Below are 21,873 nucleotides of genomic sequence, written 5' to 3' on the forward strand. Positions count from 1 at the left end.
CAATATTTTTTGAGTTTATAAAATCCTTTATGATAAAAGTATTGCTATTAAGAGCCCTGAGAGTTAACAAACCAAATTTCACTGAAGGGGATGGAGATAAAATTGAAATTGTGGGTGATTTATTTATAAAAACTAATTTCGAGGCGACAGCGCATCGTTTTGCTCTTACATAGACTTTCCTCATTGTAGTTCTAACAGGAATATTGAAGCTGTCAACAACAGGTCCAAGTCCAGTGAAGCTTATTTCATTTGCTGATGCGGAACTAAAACCATAGGGGCTTGGACGAGGGGAACATCATTCAGTGAAGGACTGGTCAGAGCGCACCTGCATGACTGTTCTGTTCAATCTGTGTTGCAGTACGCTGGGTCAGACGTCACTGGATTTCTGGTTTCGGAAAGCGGAAGTAAACAACGGCCAAGCTGATAGAGAAACTGCTTCTTTAGCATCCACTAATGATTTAAAAAGTTAGGAAGTGGTTTATATGTAATTTCATAACTTCCACAGCACAAAAAGTCAGAGTATGCACCCCCTGTAGTCTTATATTCCTCACAATTGAATCACCAATTATGAGGATGGAACGAGGGGGTGTTTTCGGGTCATTTAGTTGTGTATGCATCACTTTGGAGCTGCGATTACCTGCCGGCCGGGCTCTGCCCTGCGCGTACCTACTGGATCGTGGAGAGGGGGGGTGTCGTTTGGACTGTGACCCCTCTGGTTGTTGTCCTGGAGATGGAGAGCTGGTACCAGGACGAGGCGTGATGTGAACAAATCCAGGTCGTGAAAAGGGGTTAATCCTTCTTGAATGACGACATGCAAGGGAGCTAGGCGGTCTGGACGTGGCAGCGGGACGGGTCCAGGCTGATACATGACCATCCAACGGAGAGGATAGGAAGGTTCGTCGAGGGGGAATCTGAGGAAAGTCCAGTTCGTCCAGGATGGAGAACTTGTTTTCCAGCTGTAGCGCCTCGGCTGGCGGGGTATGATTGGAGAGCCGCACGCCCTGTTTACCCTTTTGGGCAATGGTCCATTTCTCCGTTCGGTAAGGAGTGGAGCTTACTGGGGCCTTGGGCTTGGATCCCAGCAGTGTCCAGCAGGCTGAGGATTGGACTGGAGCAGCCTCCAGACATGGGACGGTGGAGTCGAGTTCTCTGGCCGCTGTGGTGGTCACAGCAGGGCCCATTGATATGACAGAGTCTATGAGCCGCTCCTCGTCTTTCAGCTGATACAAAGTGGATATTGTACCTTCCAGCTCGAAAACCTTTTGGGTCAAGCGGAGACAGCTGTCACAGCCTGATGGTGAGGTGAGTGGAGACATGAATCTGAGATCCACTTCCGGTGCGTTTGTAGTACTTTGCTTTTGTTTTGTTCCGGTGTCAAAAACACACAACCAGGCTTTGTTAGCAGCCACCTGTAGCGGCAGGTAGCCTACCCACTATCACAATGAGTAGAACTTGCGATCGAAACGTACATAAGCTTAGTTTTTAACGGATATTAAAACCACCAAGTACAGCAGTTGAAATCCATATAATACGAGTTAAAAGAGACTCGATATCTTGGAAAAGTAGTTAAAAATTGCCAGGACTTCCTACCGGTGTTATCACCCTACTGGTTTCTACACTAACTGGTTTCCGTGATCCAGCTGTGTTGTATTTACTTACAGGCAGGCGTTGTGCTCTGCTTCAGACACAAGATTCGCCACACATTTACAAACATATTAACAGCGATTCTCCGGTCTCACCTCACATCTACTGCAGCAACATGGTTGGATCAGTGAGCAGTGCATCACAGCTACCGACGAAAGTAAATCAGCATGACTTGAAAACACCACCTGCACTGTTCCCACGGCTCCACGTAAACCGCCTAAAAGTGTATTTTAACCGAGTTCTGTGGGTTAGATCACCACCGCTAGAAAGTATTTACCTGTGACAGAGTAAGGTGTAGTAGTGTGCTGCAGTGAAGAGGTTAATAAGGCCGTAGTGGGGAGAAAACTTTTGCTAAACATGGTCCAATATTTCCTGATATGAACTCAAGGAAACCAGTTGTTTCAGATGAGTACAGACCAACGTGTTCCCTGGCTGTGACCTGGATGATGATATAGTTGATTGATACCTGTCAGAATTTTTGAACCAGAGTGAGCTCCGTGGCTCACGAGCTCAGATAGCAGTCTCTTAATTTAATCATATTTTGCTCTCGTCCAACTCCGCTTAAGTTTGAAAATACTATTTAATGACTTTCGTCGGTAGCTTTCGGTCATGGTTGGTCAGTTCTATTTGGATCCCAAACCAAAGAAGACCTCCCATATTATAGTCCAGACTCCCAAGTGCAGATTCTACATTTTTTGCATGTTTTGTAGCAAATGTGTAATTCTTTGATTGAAATGAAAAACTGTTAATCAACAGTGCTTTGACCATGTGCCCTACCTGGCAGCCCTTTAGCCCACTTGACCACTTTGACCAGTTGTCTCTCTCCCAGCTCGTTGAGGCTGGTGAGGAGGGTGGCAGCTGAGTCTGGTTGGCTGTAGTCATGTCCAGCATTCACCACCTCAGGCTCAATTGACTCCAGGATGTTGAGAAAGGCCATTTGGGTGTTGAAGTTCAGGCCTGATTTAGGAGATACATTCTGCATGGCATCTGATTGTTCCTGACCGGGGTGCTCCTCTTCAGGGTTTTTCTGTTGTCCAATCTTCTTTAGTTTACGTGCTGGAATCAAAGAAAGGCATCAAGAATCAGTTCAGTCCTAAAATCAGCTATGATAATCAATGTGCATCTTTTGTTTGTTAATCCCCAACCCACAAGCCCTGCATGTGTCATATAGAAAAAACATGACATTCCTGTTAAATATTAATATCTTTGTGCAGTGAATTTGGCGCTTTGCACAAGAGAACAAACTGAAAGATTGAACATCTGAATAACAATCTTGGGAAAAACAGTCATTATGAAGTCATGAATTCTTCTTCTTATTGGTTTTGTACTCAGCTTTCACCTTGTGCTTATGATTCAATGTTCAGTGCTGGTCAGTTGGACCCATTACAGCTCAGTTAATGAAGTATGCAGAATAAACAGAGGAGGCTGTAAAGACACTACAGGGTTTCCCTTGCATTAAACAATCACACTTAGGTTTTCTTACAACAGCAACACATTACATCTTTCTAGTTTATCATTACATTACAAAATCTGACTGTACATTACTTTGTATGGGTAATAGATTTTTTGTTGGAACATTAGCCAAATAAAAAGAAACTATGCATGTTATTCTGCTTTCCGAATCATCTCTTACAAATAACTCGTAATGCAGCTGAGGATTTTAAGTAACCTTTTAGGGATACATCAATTTTACTCAACAATACTTGCACTGAACTACTAATAGCTTTGAAGATTTTGAATCATGTTCCATTTGAAAGAAAACTCTCTGAACAGATGAGCCTCATCTGGTGGAAAGGCCTGTGGTCACCATGTGTCAGAGCTTTCTGGTGATGCAGATGGATTAATGAGTTTTTTTTCCTGGTATTACATTTTTTTTATATCTCCCAGATATAGGTTTTGCAGTGAGTTTAAACGATATTGTTGAGCCAAACCAATCAAAGAAAAAATGCATATTTGCTTTACATTTCTGTTTCTGCTTTGCAATACTAAGTAAATATGGATGAAGAAACAAGAACATATTACAAACAAGAACTGTTTGTAGAAAAACAATAACAAAATTAACAAAAATGCACCTGCTCAAATGTAATGACAAAGCTGCAGTGTCTTTTCCCATCAAGTGCTGAAACTCATGGGGCAGCTGCTCCATACAACAACCAGCGCTCACAAGCTCAACTGCAGCAGGCTCTCTCTTTTTTTGGTGGAGCAGCCTGCCATGTACAGTAAGTAGATACAATAGGAAACGACAAAATCATATCCAGCTAAACAGCTGCCAAATAACATTGGTTCCTTGACAATCAGGCTTGAGGCCGCCAACCATTCACTGAACTATCCACAGCTCTTAACAACCCACTGTTTTAATACTACAAGGATCAGAGCGGTTCAGCTCAAGCTCAGCTGTCATTTCAGAGTGACAGCTGAGCATGAGTGAGTGAATGACTCATAGAAATGATAACTTTGCTCACGGAAAAACAGACATACAATTATTTGTTAATGACTGCAAAGACTCACACTGAAAAGAGAATATAATAAGCATAATCTGATTTATTTGATATTTCATGTTTAGCTATAAGAGGTTACAAGAACTTTGAAAAATCAGAAGACGAGGCAACATAATCTTTCTTTAATCATTTAAGTTATGCTGATTGACCGTAAAAATAATCTTAATTGTCATGACACTGCCTCCAGCAACTCCCTTTGCAAAGATCGTCTCATTAAAACTGCTGCCTAGCTTTTCAGATCAGTTGGATAAATATTGAATTGCCTGTTATAGACACCACTTAAGTCTCTCTCAAAAGTAGCAAGGTTGAGAGCAAACTGAAAATAGTACAAGGGGGATCATTTGCAAGTCTCACAATTCTTTGTCTGATCCAATAACAAACATTCCAAATTAAAAGGTTAATTAAAAATCAAATCCTCTATTGTGACACGGGTAGACGTCTGATCTTTGCAGAGTTAAGTGTAAATAGGTTCTGTTGGGCTAAACCTAAAATCCTCATGCTTGATTGAAGCCCACATACAGGGGACGGAGACATTCAAATGATAGATTCATGCAGATGAAAATCAGAGACACAACATTTAACCTAGGCATTAGTATCATACAGCCTTTTCCAGCTTGAACTGACTTCAAGTGAATAAGCTGTAGATATGATTGCTGGTTGCAGAGGGTGGTTAACACGGCACAGAAGATCATCGGCTGCCCTCTGCCCTCCCTAAGTGCCATCTACAGCTCCCGCTGTCTCAGCAGAGCCAGGAACATGCTGAAGGACACCACTCAGCCAGGTTTCCACGTCTTTGACCTGTTGCCCTCTGGCAGACGCTACAGGTCTATACGGTCCAGAACCAACAGACTAAGGGACAGCTTCTTCCCCAAAGCTGTCACCATACTCAACTCAAATCTGCACTGACACAACCTGGACTGATGACACTTTCCCCCATACAATAACTAACTCCACTCTCTGTGCAATATTTGTTATTCATTTTTCTATTTATTAATTCGACCACCCTGCACTGATATATTGTCTTGCCCTTTTTGTCTTGTCTTTGTTTTCTTTGTGCAACTACATCTACCTCTTGTGTTGTTATATCATATTGTGTGTGCACTTTAAAGGAGCTGCTCTCCCAAATCTCATTTGTACTATGTACAATGAAAATAAAGGCTTTCAATTCAATTCAATTCAATATATCCATTAACGCATGTTACATTGCACATGTTTCATTTATTGGATGTGATATGGCTGGGGTGTTAATAATTTCACTCCCCTTCATTCTGAGTCTTATTAACACCCTCATCATCTTCATAATCATCACCTTTCTTTTAACTATATCTTCAGCTTGAAAAGTGAAAGCTTGATCGAACCAAAAAATTCAAGGTAGTCTAAGCACATTTTCCTCCTTTTAAAAATCCTCTGTGTGATGTGCACCTCTAAAAAACTCAACTTTTCTCTCACTCTGGTGTCCAGGCTGAAGATGTCATTACATCATTAGCTCAACAATGTCAGTTGTGTTTCTGAGACTATGTGAGAGGGAGCAGTGTGTTTGAGAGTCTGACACAAAGAGGAAGAAGTGAGACAGCCTTCCACAAAGTCGCCTGTCACACCTCCCATTACTCTCCAGTTGGCCCAGTCATTAAGCTATCAGGCACAATCCAGATAACCCTCTGAAGTTTTACTCAATGACACTGTCCATTGCAGCTCTATATAAAAAAAAACTAGTAAAAGAATAGGATTATACCTAGAGTGAAAAGTTCATACAAATAAACTTTTTGTGGAGTTAAATTTTTGGAGATATAATGAGATGACACAAAAATCGTACACACTAAAATAAAACCTGCAATTAAAAAATTTTGATCGAGTGCTGGAGTCTGCATTTCTTTTATGTTCAATGCAAAGCCTACTAACTGGAAACCTAACTTTACAATGACCTGGTTCATGGAAATGTAATCACCAGAACATAGAGGAAAACACTTTGTAAGTTCCTTTTGAACTTTAACCCTCCTGTTATGTTGGGGGTCAAATTCTAGTCAAGTCTATTTTAGGCAATATATGCCTTCCAAACCAGCTAAATGCAGCATAAAAATCTGGGCAGCATGTGACAGAACAGGCGTTGTGTTCATTTATCAACATCAATTCATAAAAAAAATAATAATAATAAAATGTAAAATAAAATAAACAAAAAATCTGTCATAAAAACTATTATATTTATATTTAGGGCTTTACAATGTACATTATGAAAAGTTTTAACATTCATTTTGATGAAAAATGAGTGAGTTATCCTCATTGAACCATGATCTGTGAGAATTAAAGAACACCAATGGACTAAATCTTGATTTAAATGGCTAGAAATGGAGTTAAAAAATTAGATTAAAAAACATGTCAATTGGGATTTTTGGGGGATCTGACACTTTTGGATAATTGAATATGCCCCAGGTCAAATTGACCCAGGAACATTATTGCTGTTCCAGAGAAACAAACATAACAGTAGGGTTAAACATTACAACTTGTAACACGCCTGGTTAAGGCTTTAATAAGAACTTTTAAAAACACCGTTATCTAATAATGAAAGGGGAGTTACCCCTTTAAATCACCCCATTATTACTATGCTTGATAATGCTTTGTGGAAATATATTTCCCATATTACAGAAGCTGATTACCAAAAGCCTTTTTTCACACTGAGGCTGGAAATACATGACAGAAAGAAAATTCATTAATAACTATTTTGATAATCCTGAATTTCCAGAGGCACAGGGTCTGTGGTTCTAGCTTCACCAATAAGAATGTGGCTGTTTACAGTTTTGTATTATTCAACTCTTTCTTTTTGAGCTTAGGGCCAAGGACAAAATAACATTTGAAAGTGTGCTTAGAAAACATGACAGTCTTTTTGATTCAAGAAAATAACCTCTGGATTAACCCGATCACTGGATTAGACAACAATGTAAATCCTTTGCAGCTATGACACAATCATATTTTGCAATGATTTTCCCAAATTGGCTTAGGAATGGTAACTTGCCTATTACCAACTTGTTATGATCCCTCATGGTACTGAGTGGGAGTTCAGTTTCTAACAGAGTCTTTGTATTGAGTCAGTTGTCCACATTAAGACAAGCTACTGGCTAAATTTGTTAGCAAACAACCCACAGAGGACCTCAGGGTTAACTGAGGACAAACTGCAGGCGTGACAACTAGATTGGAAACATTTTGAGATCTCCAGAGGCAAATCCAGGGGAGGATGAATTTTCAGCTGCTATGCTGAGTTGTTTAGATAAACTCAATAATAAAAAAATGATTTTAATTGCTGAACATCAAAGAAAGAATGCTGCTCATCACTTAAGTTTAAAAGACACCCTTATAAAAGTATCCAACAGACTGTGGGCTCAAAAGATGAAGCTCAAAACATGTCAAAATTGAATGCACTGAACTCTATGATCATAAATGAATAGTGAATATCATTTGAATCAGTGATGTATTTCAATTAGCAAAAAAATGACCTTCACATAATTGCCTTTAGAAGTTAAATTAAAAGTTTAGAGGGGCAGTGAGTATGACTGTCACTCTCTAAAGTGGTTTATTTTTAATGTTTAAAGACACAATTTGTCCTGAAAGAGAGATGAAGAGTGACAACATCACCAGTTAAGTCAGAGGCTGAGGATCACAAACAAGAGATATAATATGATGGAGAAAATGATAAATCAGTGAAGCATGTTTGTATTTCAACACAAGACATTGAAGTGAAGATGCACGGTGAGCTTCCTCCTTTTTGCAACAAAATGAGACTCCCTACTTTCAAGGTTTGGCAACAGAAATCCTCCTTGCACGACTTCTATTTGGGGATGCAATTAAAATTCCAGAAATAATATGGAATTTGAATTACAGAAATGAAACCTTCCAGCAATTTGTAATAAGTATACTTGTCAATCTGGAGCAGATGCCAAACTGAACAAACGCATCACTCAGATTATTGCTTCTTTTCAAAACCTCCAAACCATGAGGAAAACAAACAACAGATCTCATCGATATGATCTGGAGATTAGAGTTTAGAAGTAAATTGATTGGACTGCCAACTTTATAATGAATGAATCAAAAACAATTAGTCAAACCAGACATCTTTTTCTTTCGGTAGTTTATGACTAGGTTTTAAAGTATTTTGAGTCAAAAACCGCAGGGATAATAGTGCCAGATGTATAATTTTTCTGCCTTCGCTTCTACAAATGATTGTCATAAATTTTCGAAATGCTTCGAGTGAATTACATGTCTGGGATGAGAACCTAAGTGAAAGGAGGCTCTTTTTAGACAAAACTAGAAAAGGTGTGCCTTTTTACTTACAATCACAGCATTAGATCACATTTTCCCTCCATGGGTTTGTCAGTGGCTAGTGGCAAAATTGCCAGCATGTCTGCTGCTTTAATTCACATGTCTCATGTCAGCTTTGTGCTTCAGGCACAATTTTCACCGTTAACAGAATGAGAAAATGGAGGAAAGTGAAAATTGAACACAGTACTAAAATTAGTCCACTACATGTCAATCTTTACAGCCTAATATGACGAGCAGGTCTGGGTGACAGTAAGGAGAGGTGAATGGAAGAGGTCTAAATTGCATGGCAGCTCAGTCAGGGTCTGATTATCAGTAACATCCCCTATTGTGATGATGCTGCAATTGAAGAGAGGTACCTGAGATGTGCTGTGGAGAGACTAAAGTACTTGGTCTTGGGAAACCATTAATAGTTTCACTTTTAGGACTTCACTTTCTCTGAAGTGTGCTTTGTTCGCTCAGTATATAGTGCACAGTGTGTATTACAGCCTATACAGTACAATGTATGGGATTTAAACAGGGATTTGTGATACTAGAATTCACCATATTCCCACAGCATCTTCATCCCAATGAAGTCACGCCCAGGGCGGGATGCTCAAATGTTGTTCTTCTGTATCTAATGTTGCAAGTCATATAAATGTTAACTATCTGATATCTAATATTAATGTGACAGATATGTGTAATAGAGTAGTTTGTTAGACAGTAGCTAACGCTATCTTTCAACCTTATCCTATCTGTTAACCCTCCTGTTATGTTCGTTTCTCTGGAACAACAATAATGTTCCTGGGTCAATTTGACCCGGAGCCTATTCAATTATCCAAAAGTGTCAGAACCCCAAAACATTGGTGTTCTTTAATTCTCACAGATCATGGTTCAATGAGGATAACTCACTCGTTTTTCATTAAAAATTAATGTTAAAACTTTTTTCAATATACATTGGAAAGCCCTAAAGATAAATACAATAGTTTTACATGACCTTGATTTTTGTTTATTTTATTTTTTATTTTTCAATTATTATTATTTTTTTTTTATAAAGTGATGTTGATAAATGAACACACGACACATCTTCTGTCACATGATGCATAGATTTTTATGATGCATTAAGCTGGTTTGGAAGGCATATATTTCCTAAATAGACTTTAAAAAGGGTCAGGATTTGACCCGCAGCATAACCTAGACAGTGTTGGATTCAGCGGGACTGTTGCTTTTTATATTGTATCATGTGACACTGACAAACTGTAACTATCGGTAAATGTATCTAGGGAATGGAAAGTCTGATGTTAGCTGATGCCTAATCGTAGCTAATTGGTTAAAACAAATGTCGTTTCAAATTGCAAAGGGGGCAGAATGCCCTTTGGAACACCACTCTGCATTATCTTTTTCATTTGCTTATCAGTCCAGTAGCTGTAAAAGGATAATTTATCGCTTCCATTAATTTATACAACTCACAACCATTAACACAGCAGCATGACAAGATAATAGCACTTTAACATAGACGTAGTCTCAGTGATGTCACCCATTGATTTTCGGGTTATGAAGCCAAATGATGGGGGTCGCCATATTGGAAGTGCTGACCAAACCTAACTTTCAGTCAACCAAGACACAGGCAGAGAGGTGGAGCTGAGGTGGGCTTTTAGCCTCCTGGTAAACAGTAATAACATGCTGCCTGTCTTCTAGTAAAGAAATGAGCTGTTCAAGCCAAAGAGCTTTTTTATTTATCTATTTATATATATCAGGCTGTAAACATGTTAAATTCAGCTGTAAATATGGGCTTAAGTTGTTTGCCTAGCCTGCACGTGCATTTCAAAATGGATACATCCTTCCTGTGCTTCAAGAGTCAACCTCAAGTGGACACTAGAGGAAGTGTACTTTTTTACACTTCAATATTGGCTTTTCAACACCTACCGCTCGTTTTTAACTCTCCATTGTGTGCATGCAGTCAAAGGAAACTGTCTGCTGCCTTAATATGGTTAATAAATAATAGCAATAAAATAAAATAAAATACATTATAAACATTTCAAAGCTAATCAGTTATAACTTTTTAAAGTAGGTATTAATCCAGCCTACCTCCAAGTGTCATTCCAGCCTCAAAACACTTCTTCAGTCGACAGGACGGGCAATTCTTTCTCCTTAGCTTGTCAATAGTGCAGTCGTTTTTGCTTGCACACAGGTATTTTTGTTTGCCTGTAGAGACAGATAAACCAGAGGCTACTTACATTTAGATATTCTGTTGAACATATAAAACATAGAATGCACAGATTATTAAAAAAGGACAGATCTTTAGCAAGTGTAAGTGTGTTTGGTACAACCCTTAGGACTCAAGTTATCCCTTTAAGTTTTACCTTCTGCCGCCCTCTTGAAGAAAACTTTGCAGCTGCCACAGGTGAGCGCTCCGTAATGGCAGCCTGACGCCTCATCTGAGCAGATCAAGCACATCCTCTGTGGTGGGAAGAAGAACTCCATGGGGAACATGTGCTCTCTGCCAGACTCAAACCTGCAGTCAAACATGTGAAACAGAACTTTTATGAACCACAACATCAAATCTTTTACATAGTATTTGTATTCATGCCAGTCCTTGATGGCTCTTTTTGGATATCTTATCTGGATCAATGCACAGTATCACTAATTTTATGTTTTGCCTGTTTTTAACTTTTTGTAGTCCTTATCGGCTTAGGAATTTATTGACCCACATAATAACTAGCCTTGAACTCATTCCCCACAACAAGATCTTCATTGCTTTAAACTAGTTAAATACATTCCAAACTAAAACTACAAAGCAGTTTCTGTAAATTCCCCATAACGGTGCCAAGGCCTCAGAGTGAGCGAGTTAAGGAGGGCAGAGAGTGTGATGACTGAGGACGGTGTGGGAGCGCCAACACTGAGACTGCAGGGGAGGGAGGATAAGGGGGCCACGATGGGTGCCCGGCTTCAACCTTGAATACAGAGAGATTGGAGGAGGCTCAGACATAACGTTGCCTCAGTGACGTGAAACATAGATATCAAGGTTTGGTGTAGAACAGACAAGGATGAATCTCAACTGAGGAGGCTCCTCCGTGTGCTGACTGATTTAAGGCAAAGGAGGATATCAAAAAATACATCAAAGGATAGAATTTAATTACTTTTGATAAACATCAGGGCTTGGATAATTTTATGGAGGAAAATGTATTGACCTGCGCTCCACCCAACATGAATTAAGGCCCACCATGAACACGTAACAGGCTGTTTTTTTAGTATCAGGCAGGTTGATTGCATATACAAACATTAACAGAGTAGAACACAGACATATTTCATCACAAAATGAACAAACACATGACAACAGAAATGATGGTAAGTTTTAATTTATGATGACAGAAAGACTTTGACTATTTATTCACTGTTTTCAGAGCCTGCTCACGACGTGTTGATAAAAATTGTAATGCCGTCCTTCCTGTCTTGAATTAAAGCTACTGTGAGGAACTTTTTCTTTGTGTCAATTTAGGCTCTTGTAAAGATATCAGCGTTTCTAGTAGTTTGTCACATCCATCAGGGTCTCACCAACAATGCGGGATGCCTCATTTTTAACAACTGCTTCTAAAATGGCACACCACTGAAAAAACAATTGAACTAAATTGGTGCAGACATGTCATCAAAAAAAGAAACAAGCTTACAAGAAACACAAAATACAAAATACAAGGAAGATGATCAATACCTTGATGATGATGATCATTGTGCTCTCTTTTTATAACAATTCTGTGACAATTTTGTCCAACACTTCTTTCGAAGGTTTGTCAGGTGGTGGTTTCAAAACGGGTCATACTCACATTGTTGGTAATATTCTTTAGGCTAAGACATCTTTGTTTCTTTAAGCTGTTGTTAATATCTTCTATTAAAAGTTACTTTTGGGACTGTGACTGTCTTTACACTAACTGTGCTTCCTTTAACCCTCCTGTTATGTTGGTTTCTCAGGAACAGCAATAATGTTCCTGGGTTCCAAAAAAATTCCAATAAACATTTTTTTAATCTCCTTATTAACTCCATTACTAACCATTTTAATCAATATTTGATGCAATAATGTTCTTTAATTCTCACAGATCATGCTTCAATGAGGATGTCTCACTTGTTTTTAATGAAAATTCTTGTTAAAACTTTTTTAAATGTACATTGGAAAGACCTAAATATAAATACAATATTTTTACATGACATGGATTTTGTTTTATTTTATTTAGAATTTTTAATTATTATTTTTTGATGAAGTGATTTTGATAAATTAACACGAGACACCTCTTCTGTCACATGCTGCCCAGATTTTTGGGCTGTTCTTGGCTGGTTTGGAAGGCGTGTATTGCCTAAAATATGAAATGAAGCATTTTGATTTTAGATGTTGATTTCACTTATTAAGCCAGGCAAAGACGTTTCATACCGAAAAAACACTTTCAACTTTTATTTTTTAGATTTTTGAACTTTAAAATGGGTCATTTTTACCCACAACATAACAGGAGGGTTAAGTTAGCACCATTTCACTTTAAGTTTTTGAGTTGAGCTTGCTGCCTCCTTCTCAACTTGTGGTTTCATCTGTGGGAAATGTGGTATGTTCTCTCTTGGCAGATTTTGCGGTGCTCATGTGGAAGTAGTATTTTTAAAAGCAAAACAATCCAATCATGCTTCCTTTTTTTCAGTCACTGAGAATCGTTGCTGTAAAAGAATATAAAAAAAGAAAAGTCTGTTTTGCAGTACGCAGATAACCTCTTTGTCTGAAACTAACCACCACCAGCAGTTTCCGGTGTTAAGAATAACTAGAAATAATGAATCTTTGTGCTTGTGGGGATTTTTCTGTTGCTTTTTTAGATCACAAAGAGACATCATTGCTGTTTTTAGTCCATTTCATAACCATTTAAAAACTCCTCACTGGAGCTTTAAGGCAGACTTATAGACTTCAGCCAAACCAGCTAATAATCAAAATGCAACAAATATAATGACACTTGAATGCTATTTCACGTCATACAAGTTACAAGATGTCTGTTTTTTCAATCCATGATGGCATGCAACTGTTACTCTCCCAAGCTGTTTGTCTGAATAAAAAAACATCATTATGGTAGGTTTACACATACGAGCAGATTTTCTCACTGCTCTCGCTACAATTCAGAACTGTATAATGAGTTTGTTGTCTAGAAACAAGACATAAATCTAGATTCACAGTAATATGAAACAGAAATAATAAGTGTCTTAAATCACTCTCCCCCCTAAATTGAACTGATTAATTCGGTCTTTGATTAAACCTGACAAAAGATATTAAAAAAAATGTGCTCTAAAACAAGATGCAAGGACTTCTGTAGGGTTGAAATGTCATACTTTGTAGTCACCAGGCTCCTGCTTTTTTTTACCTTTTTGCAGCATGACTGGGTGTCAGGGACTACACAAGCCTTCCAGGAATACCAGAGACCAGTGGCTCAAGGTAATTACTATTTTTTGGAGTAAAAGCACTGTAGGCCAAATTTTCACTATCTATTTGGCTCATTTAACTACTAACCGCTCATTCAATCAGGCCTGGTACAATGCAAATCTTAATCTAAAATGCTACAAACACTGCCAAAATTGAAGTCAGTATTTCTGACTTATGTAGCGTGTGGTCATTACAGGTCATACATAAAGGAAAACACCAAGGATCAGTGCTGCAAGTTACCTGAGAGTTTCGAGATAAACGAGCATGCAAAGATGACAGATTTTCATTCAGTCATTTTCAGAGCACAGCTTAACATCTGACCACATATAGTTTTCAATAAAACACCTTCTTTAGATTGAAACAAAAAAACAATACTGGACTGACATCCATATCTTTCAATGATTTAACTTCTTCATGCTAGCTTCTCTGTTTTGGAAAGATACGAACATCGAATATATTAGTGATTAGTCATTTTTTTTCAGCAGGGTAACAGACCTGAATTCACTTAGGCTTAGATGCTAATTTGTCTAGATTATTATCATATGCACATTTGTTCACTCCTTGGCACTGCAAGAGACACTGTCTATATTTTATACATGTACATAATTATTAATAATTGTATTAGAAAAGCACAAATTCATCGTACAAAATTAGATACTTTGCAGAAACAATCAAGTAAAAATCTGACATGCATTAGACTGATAGTGAATCTGTTCATTTGAGATATCCCCACCTTTTCTACAAGAGTGAGTGGTTTTCATTATTTGAACATTTTGTAACTGTAGAGGTCAGTCATATTCAATTTAGGCCATTTCTTTGTGCACAATGCTGTTTGATTACTGCAGCAGAAAATCAGATTAATCCAACTTCTTTGTGCTCTGTTTAGAACGCTACAGAGCATTGGTAATATTTTTCTGATACTATTTAATCATCTTGAAAGTTGATAAGATTCATATGGATAAGTTATCTAAATTATATCTTTATTTCAAATCACTGGCTTCGGGCTGGTTGACTAAATTTGTATCTCTTTGTATCATTTGCTAAACCACTAGGCATCCAAAAGGGGTCAAGTTGCAGAGAGCATGTGAGCTTGGGAGGTCTGCAGGGTTGTGCAGATGAGATAAAGCTTAATAGATATACTTCTTTGCTTATTTGAAGAGTCATTTTTTTGCAATTCCCCCAATTCACAAGAGGAATTTTGTTTTGGCGCAATATCAGATGAAAAGGTTACAGTTAATGCCCCAATATTTCACAGCCTAATGTACATTTCTATAGCTTCAATTACATTCACTATGCATGCTTTGCCGCAACTTCATTGTGAAACCATATCTTTACAGATAAAATCTGTAACTAATCCAATAAACTCAGAAATGACGTGCTTAATTTATGCTTCAAACAAAATCCACTTATCAAAAAACTTTTCAGGAATACATGTTTTGTTCTACTTGCGTGTAGGAACCAATGTAACCCCAACATTTGGACTCACTTTCTGTGTTAGCGGTCACATTGATGTTATGAGCAGGTGTCCCAGACTAAACAGTGAGAGACACATTGTGTGTTCTGAGACCAATTAGAGAGAGAACAAAACAAATGCTCCTTAAACCAAACTGCATTGTTTTTATACATTTCATGAAATCTCAAGGACCTCATTTCAAATTAAAGAATGTTAACACAGCTCTGGGTTGCAGATGTGACTTGAATGGAAACCTGGCAAAATGTTCTTAAATAATTTCAGTAAGGTTTTGAAAATCCCTCTTGTCAAACTGAAGTTCTCAGTGTGATTAAGAATAGTATATAAGAATATAGTAAGAATACTCTGTTACTATCCTTAAAAACACTCCTGCCATGCAGAAGACTGTGATATTTTTTATCTGTTTAGTTTGACATTTATTTGGCTGATAAAAACAAGTGAATAATAAATGTTTCAGTTGTTATCAAAACGACCTTCGACTCTGAGAAATAAAAATAAAAAAAGAAGGATGGAATTAAATTTGTCTTTTCCTATGATTGAAGTTCAGGTTTACTGTGATTAAGTGTAGCATTTTGTTGCTTTTATTGCAAAGCACACAACAAAATCCATCAAAATTGAGAGGGAATAAAACAGGGGCCAGATTCTTAGCACTGTCTGTGCTGAGGTTAGGGTCACACTGTGGACAGATTACTGACATGTGACATTAGTAGGTCTCACTGCTTAAAAAACAAAAAAAAACAATCTGAAAGTCAGAAAAGATCAAACTCATCCTTTTCTGATCCCTAAACATGATTACTATCATTATAACACTTATTATTATTATTATTATTATTATTATTATTATTATTATTATTACAGTTTACCTGGTGTCATTGTAAGCGACGTTCAGCCACTCGCCCACCTCGCTCTTCACGTAGCTGGAGTTGGGATAGGGCGGCCTCAGCATCCCGCCCGGGTACCACTGCTCAGGACGCGCCATGCTCCTCTCGTATGGATTACATATGAACGGTGCGCTTGTCCCCGCGCTGTCTGTATTCATGCACTGCCTCGGATCCCAGCCTTGACAGCTGTATTTCTCATTAAAGGTGTAATTACTCCCCCACACAGCCCCGGCGTGATCACTGTCCTCAGATTTGATTCTGACGTTGAAATGTTCCGGCTGATATCCCCCGAACTTCTCCATGGTTTCACCGAAGTCTCTCCCTTCATCGGGTGGGTTGTAGACCCGGCATGGCCTATCTGTGGATAACTGTGCCAAGTTGTCTGGAGCGGATTGGGTGTAGGGGCAAGGGGCAGCACGCGCCGGGTCCAGATGATCAATCTCCTCTGAAGTTATGTCACCAGAGTTGCACAGCGAGAAGTTCTGATCGTCCGCACACGTCCTAGTGGAGGTGAGGTGTTGCAAGCGCGAGCCAGTCTCTGAACTTTTAAACATGTCCACCAGTTGCTTGTGTCCGTGCGGGGGCAGCTCATCCCGCTCGCTGACAGCAGCCCGGGCGCGCGGACAGCTCAGCGGCACGGCTCCAACTCTGAATAAGTACTCTCCTCGAATGTGGTCATTTGCAGCGCATGAGGGGTGAGCAGTGTCCATGTCACTCGTGTCAGTGGACTCAGTGGTCAATCCTAGGGACACGGACACAGCTTTGCACAGCTCCCTTGCTGTTTCTGAGATTGTGGCGCAGGCAGGAAAAGAGCGACTGTCGCCCACTCGGCAGTCAGCGTTTAACAACTCCTCCTGAGGAACAGCAGCTGTTTGACAGCGGGGTTCCTCCATGTCACTGGCTAACGGATTAATGTGTCCGGATTCGTAAATGTTGTGGTCTGCATTGTAGGATTGATTCAGCCAGCCGGCGCCGCTTCCCGTTGAGTTTTTGGCGAAATGGACCCCACTTTCCTCCGTTTTTTGCGCCATGCTGGCAGCGCGCGCACCGTCGTCTGCCTTTATTTTCTCCCCCCCTAACCAAATTCTGTTACAAGATAACTGCCGGTCAGTTTGGCTCGTTTCCCAGAAAGTGTTTACTTGGCCACGAGGTCTGAAACTTTGCACGACAGAAGTCTCGATAGGTCACAGTAATTGTTTCTGCTCAACCAAACTTTCAGGCAGTGGAAACGATTTGGTAAAGGTTCTAGAAAAGCTGCAAGAGTCATAAACTCCTCCTAAACTGAGATCTTCAGAGTCACAGACGCTGGAGCTTGGTTTGGTTATCGTGAAATCAGGGAAGGACTTTTCTGTCCCTTAACTCCCTTCATAAAATGCAGGGCACGAAATGATTTATCACCCACTTGTCATTTACAGAGGCTTGGAGGAAGTAACATGTGACTGTCTTTTTATTGTTAACAGACATTTCTACAGGTTATACAAACCGCCTGAGTATGTAACAAGTTTATTTCTCCTTCTTTTGTTTTTAATTAAACCCAACTTTCAGAGAATCTTTTTCTAAAGTTGCTTTTTTTCCCCTTGGCTCAAGCCTCTTTTTTTTGTTCAAATTTCAGCCCACACATTTATTTGCCTTTTCAAGACAAATTGATCAACGTTCTATGAAGTTAGTAATTTCTCAGAGAGTTCCCACAGCCTCAATGCTACAAAGTCTACCTGTAGATAAAATGTCAAAGTAGCCTAAGTCTGATACACCAGATATCTGCTGTGTGTTTAATTTAAAACAGTTTTTTCTGATTTGGTGTGACTCATCAGAGCTTTGGATTACATTTAAAACAGACATCTTTTGTACTTTCATAATATACAACACATTTACTAACTGAGATCCAGAAATGTTTGACAGAGCATCCAGGAGCAGAACACATTAGCATTTTCTCCTCATACTCAATTTATGAATCTGTTTTGTGCTATAATGTAGGCTATATGTGCCAGGCACTAAACTCTGATTCCCTCACTATTTGTGTTTGGCATTTTTTTATATTAAGACAATTATATTTATTAACAGAAGAAATAAAGCAGCAGATTGGAGGCCAAACCACATGTAAGGTGTATAAGTTAATTATGAATGAACCCTCCACTGCAGGCACAGTGAAATGCTCAGACAGCTTGTGTCCTACTGACAGCTTGAGTAAAAAATATCTGCAAATGTATCCTTTTTGATTTTTCAATGATCAAGAAAGCAAGCTTTTAAACCTTTTATGGAATATATATGAAACATATAATCATTGAAGCACGGTATTATTACATTATGTAACTCCTAAAGTCCTGTGTTTAATATCTACGTGTTAAGGTCTGGCGCAGTTTTGGTGTTTTTACAGGGCACCAATCTTTGCAAAGAATCCTCTTGTTTTTTGGACACTGCATGAAAAAGTTAAAATAGCAATAAAAAATGCAGCTTGTTGCTTCACATTAAACAGAGTTTAGAAGTAGATGAAGGTAAAAAATACTCTAATTTGCCATTTCCTGTGGCCAGTCGCCGCAGATACGTTCAAATACTAATACTGGCACGGAGCTCTTATCAACCAACCAGTAGTAGACAACTTTACAGTGGTGATACATTACACGTTTTTTAAATGCCATTCATAATCTGTTCATAAAAGAATAAAACCTACAACCCCAATTCCAAAAAAGTTGGGGAGCTGTGTGATGTTGATAAAAACAGAATCTGATGATTTACAAATGATTTAAACCCTATATTTGATTTTAAAAAATAGTGCAAAGGCAATATATCAAATGTTGAAACTGACAGAAATTGTCATGATTTGGATTTTTTGTTTAATGTTTAGAAGTCTGTTTCTTTGCAGAGTGTCTTGTTTTAGTTTTTTTTTTGTTCCCTGTTCTTTTTGGGGGCTGGGCGTGGTCATCAGGCGCTGGGCTCTCCACTCACCTGTAGTCCATCTACTCCTGATTGGCTGCCTCATATGGGCTCCGGTCTTCTCCCAACATGGTGCCAGATTGTTACCATTCCTCTTGTGGCTCCTTAAAGAGTGATTTTGTTGTCAAATTTTGTGTTACCTGTAGCTTTTTCCTGTGCCTAACATTTTGCTCTTCTGTCTCCAGTGCCTCCCTCCACCTAGCATCAGCGCCTCACCACTTGTTGCTCAGCCTCAGCCACATCCAACGCCTCTCAACCACCTCAACTCAGCCAGTTTTGCCACCTTCATCCATGCTTCCACTATCCAGCTTCTGGGCTAAGTTCCACTCCGTTCATCAGCCTGTTCATAATAAATCCCCCTGTCACAATCTTTAACACCTGTCTGTGGTTTGCATTTTTGGTCCAGTTGAAATACTTCCGTACAAACCATAACAAGAAATTACTTTTTTTTATGAAAAACAGATGCCCACTTTGAATTAAATGCCAGCGACAAGCTTCAAAAAAGTTGGGACAAGGACCAAAAAGCACTGAAAAAGTTGAGAAAGGTTAAAAAAAAAAACAACCTCCTAACATCTCTGCACCGACTAAAAATAACTCCAGAAAAAACATTGTCTGTAAAAGCAGTTCTTTGCTACATCCACAAACACAGGTTCAAACACATGGTCCAAACATGATCCAGCCAGTGACTTCTCGGACCCTTAGCCCATTTAAGATGAACTGAGATGAAGTGGAAAACTTTCTTGTAGTTTAAAAAAATAATAATTTTACATTCTTTTTGGAAACCATGGATGCTGTGTCCTCAATCTAAAGAGGGGAGTCACTTCCCAGCATCATTTTAGCAAACACTTTTAAACCCAGCCTCCATGATTGGATGGGGATGCGCCCATGGCATGGGAAGCTTACATATCTGGGAAGGCACCATTAATGGTTTTTCAAGGAAGACTTTACATATTTCACGAAGACAACGTCGAACCACAGTCACTTCATATTACAACTGCATTGCTCTGTAGTAGAGGAGTCTGGGTGCTAAAATGGCTTGCCTGCAGTCTGGACTTATTGGACGTTTTAGATAAAGGATACCCCAAACTGTTAAGCAGCTGAAATACTTGAAGAGGCAAGAATGGGACAACGTAGAGGTAGATCACGCACTGTAAATGGCCTATAAGTTAATTTAAGAATGAGTGAAGAGCAAAAAAATACACCAACATTTTCAAGAGGAAATCAAAATAGCAGACTCTCTCTTTGGAATGAAATTCAAGTCAATAATTATCTCTCTTGACATGTTACACGTAGCCTGCAAATCTCAAACATGTAGGTGAAATGTTCTAGCTGGTGTACTACATTCTACAAGAACACCTATGTGCCTGACCCATATATAATATAACTTTACATCATATAGGATGTGTGTGCAAAGCTGTTTGAGTAGTTTAAAATTCTTGTAACAAAAAACTTTATTCATTTCCAGACATCTGATTTTCATTACAATCTTCTTCATTCTCTCTCATGTTTGTACTGTAATGAAGCCAAGCAGAATTTGATCTATAAACTATCTTGATTTTCTCTGTCTCTCTTTTTCTCTTTTTCTATCTGTCTCTCTTTCCCTGTCTCTGTCTCTGTCTCTGTCTCTGTCTCTGTCTCAGTCACTCTCCCTCTCTCCTTCCCTCTCTCTCTCAACTCTCAACTTCGCCACAACAGCTGAAGGCAGAGATTGTCCAGGAAATTGCAACTCTTCTAAAATGTCCTAGCCAACCAAGTAGGATGCTTGGATGAAAAAACTAATTGTGTGCTTACATAAACAAGGCTGGTGCAGTTTATCATATGAGGTCCTCTAATCAGAACTTACTTCCTATTGGATTGCCACTCGGATGATATCAATTTCATTGTTCCACCCAAAGCTCATGTTGTCTGAGTTAGTTTTGCCATTCTAATGTACTAGTATTACTAAATGACCTTATTAATGTATGGCACCAAACAAAGTCTTTATTTCCTGTGGTCACAAATACATTTACTGTCTGTTTATTAACCCTCAATGATGCAGGAAAAACAGGTGCTGGAAACCTATTTTACTGTGAAAGTGAGCTTACAAAACAAACCACTAGTCTCTGAATGGACGTACGCCCTTAATGGGCAACACCAACCATGGTCATTCCGTTTTTTTCTGCAATAAGCATGATATTTTTTATATGTATTGATTAGGGATGTCAACAATGAATCTATTGTTATCACTGGAGTCTGAAGTTCAGTCCAGTTTCTGTTCAGTTCCCTTGTTGAAGTCTGAGCCTTCACTTTTATGGCTGTGTCTGCGGAGATTATGAGTCTGCTCCACATGTTGATATTCAGTGTGTTTAACGTTTTGAACACGTCAATACGATCCGTAGCCATTCAATGCTGTCAGTTATATACATTGTGTCATGCAGGAAATTTGATTCAGGGGAAAAAAAACATTTGGCATTGTTTTTGACATGGAAAACGTTCACGTTCTTTTTAATGATTAATTGATAATCGATCGTTAACATTTCCAAAGATCGATCACGGAAAATACTTCAAATTTGCATCCCTATTATTTATTCATTGATTTAGGGATGTCAGTTCGGCACCTTTAAACTGGAAAAATGGGGGAAATGATATTTCAGAGCACTCTCACATTCAGTTTCAACCACACTCAGTTTCATTCAACCAGTACCATTATAAATGTAGGTCTATTTTTAACCAGTTTACTACTAA

At 38.8% G+C, this 21,873-nt stretch overlaps 1 protein-coding gene across 2 annotated transcripts in view; it reads right to left on the minus strand.

Annotated features, from left to right (window-relative positions):
* The window catches only part of ar (androgen receptor), a 32,299-nt gene extending 14,750 nt beyond the window's left edge, over positions 1-17,549 (minus strand). The window contains exons 1-4 of one of the 2 annotated variants that reach the window (XM_034683288.1): positions 16,201-17,549; positions 10,790-10,941; positions 10,515-10,655; positions 2,422-2,700 (exon numbers count right to left, since the gene is read on the minus strand). In XM_034683288.1, the coding sequence (XP_034539179.1) occupies positions 2,422-2,700; positions 10,515-10,655; positions 10,790-10,941; positions 16,201-17,249 (1,621 nt within the window). In that variant the 5' untranslated portion in view covers positions 17,250-17,549. The remainder of the gene's footprint in view (positions 1-2,421; positions 2,701-10,514; positions 10,656-10,789; positions 10,942-16,200) is intronic. The other variant, XM_034683289.1, reaches the window with a different exon arrangement.
* Between the last annotated feature and the right edge of the window lie 4,324 nt (positions 17,550-21,873).

Source organism: Notolabrus celidotus, chromosome 5 (genome assembly GCF_009762535.1).
Source record: "Notolabrus celidotus isolate fNotCel1 chromosome 5, fNotCel1.pri, whole genome shotgun sequence".
In the NCBI taxonomy this organism is placed as follows: Eukaryota; Metazoa; Chordata; class Actinopteri; order Labriformes; family Labridae; genus Notolabrus; species Notolabrus celidotus.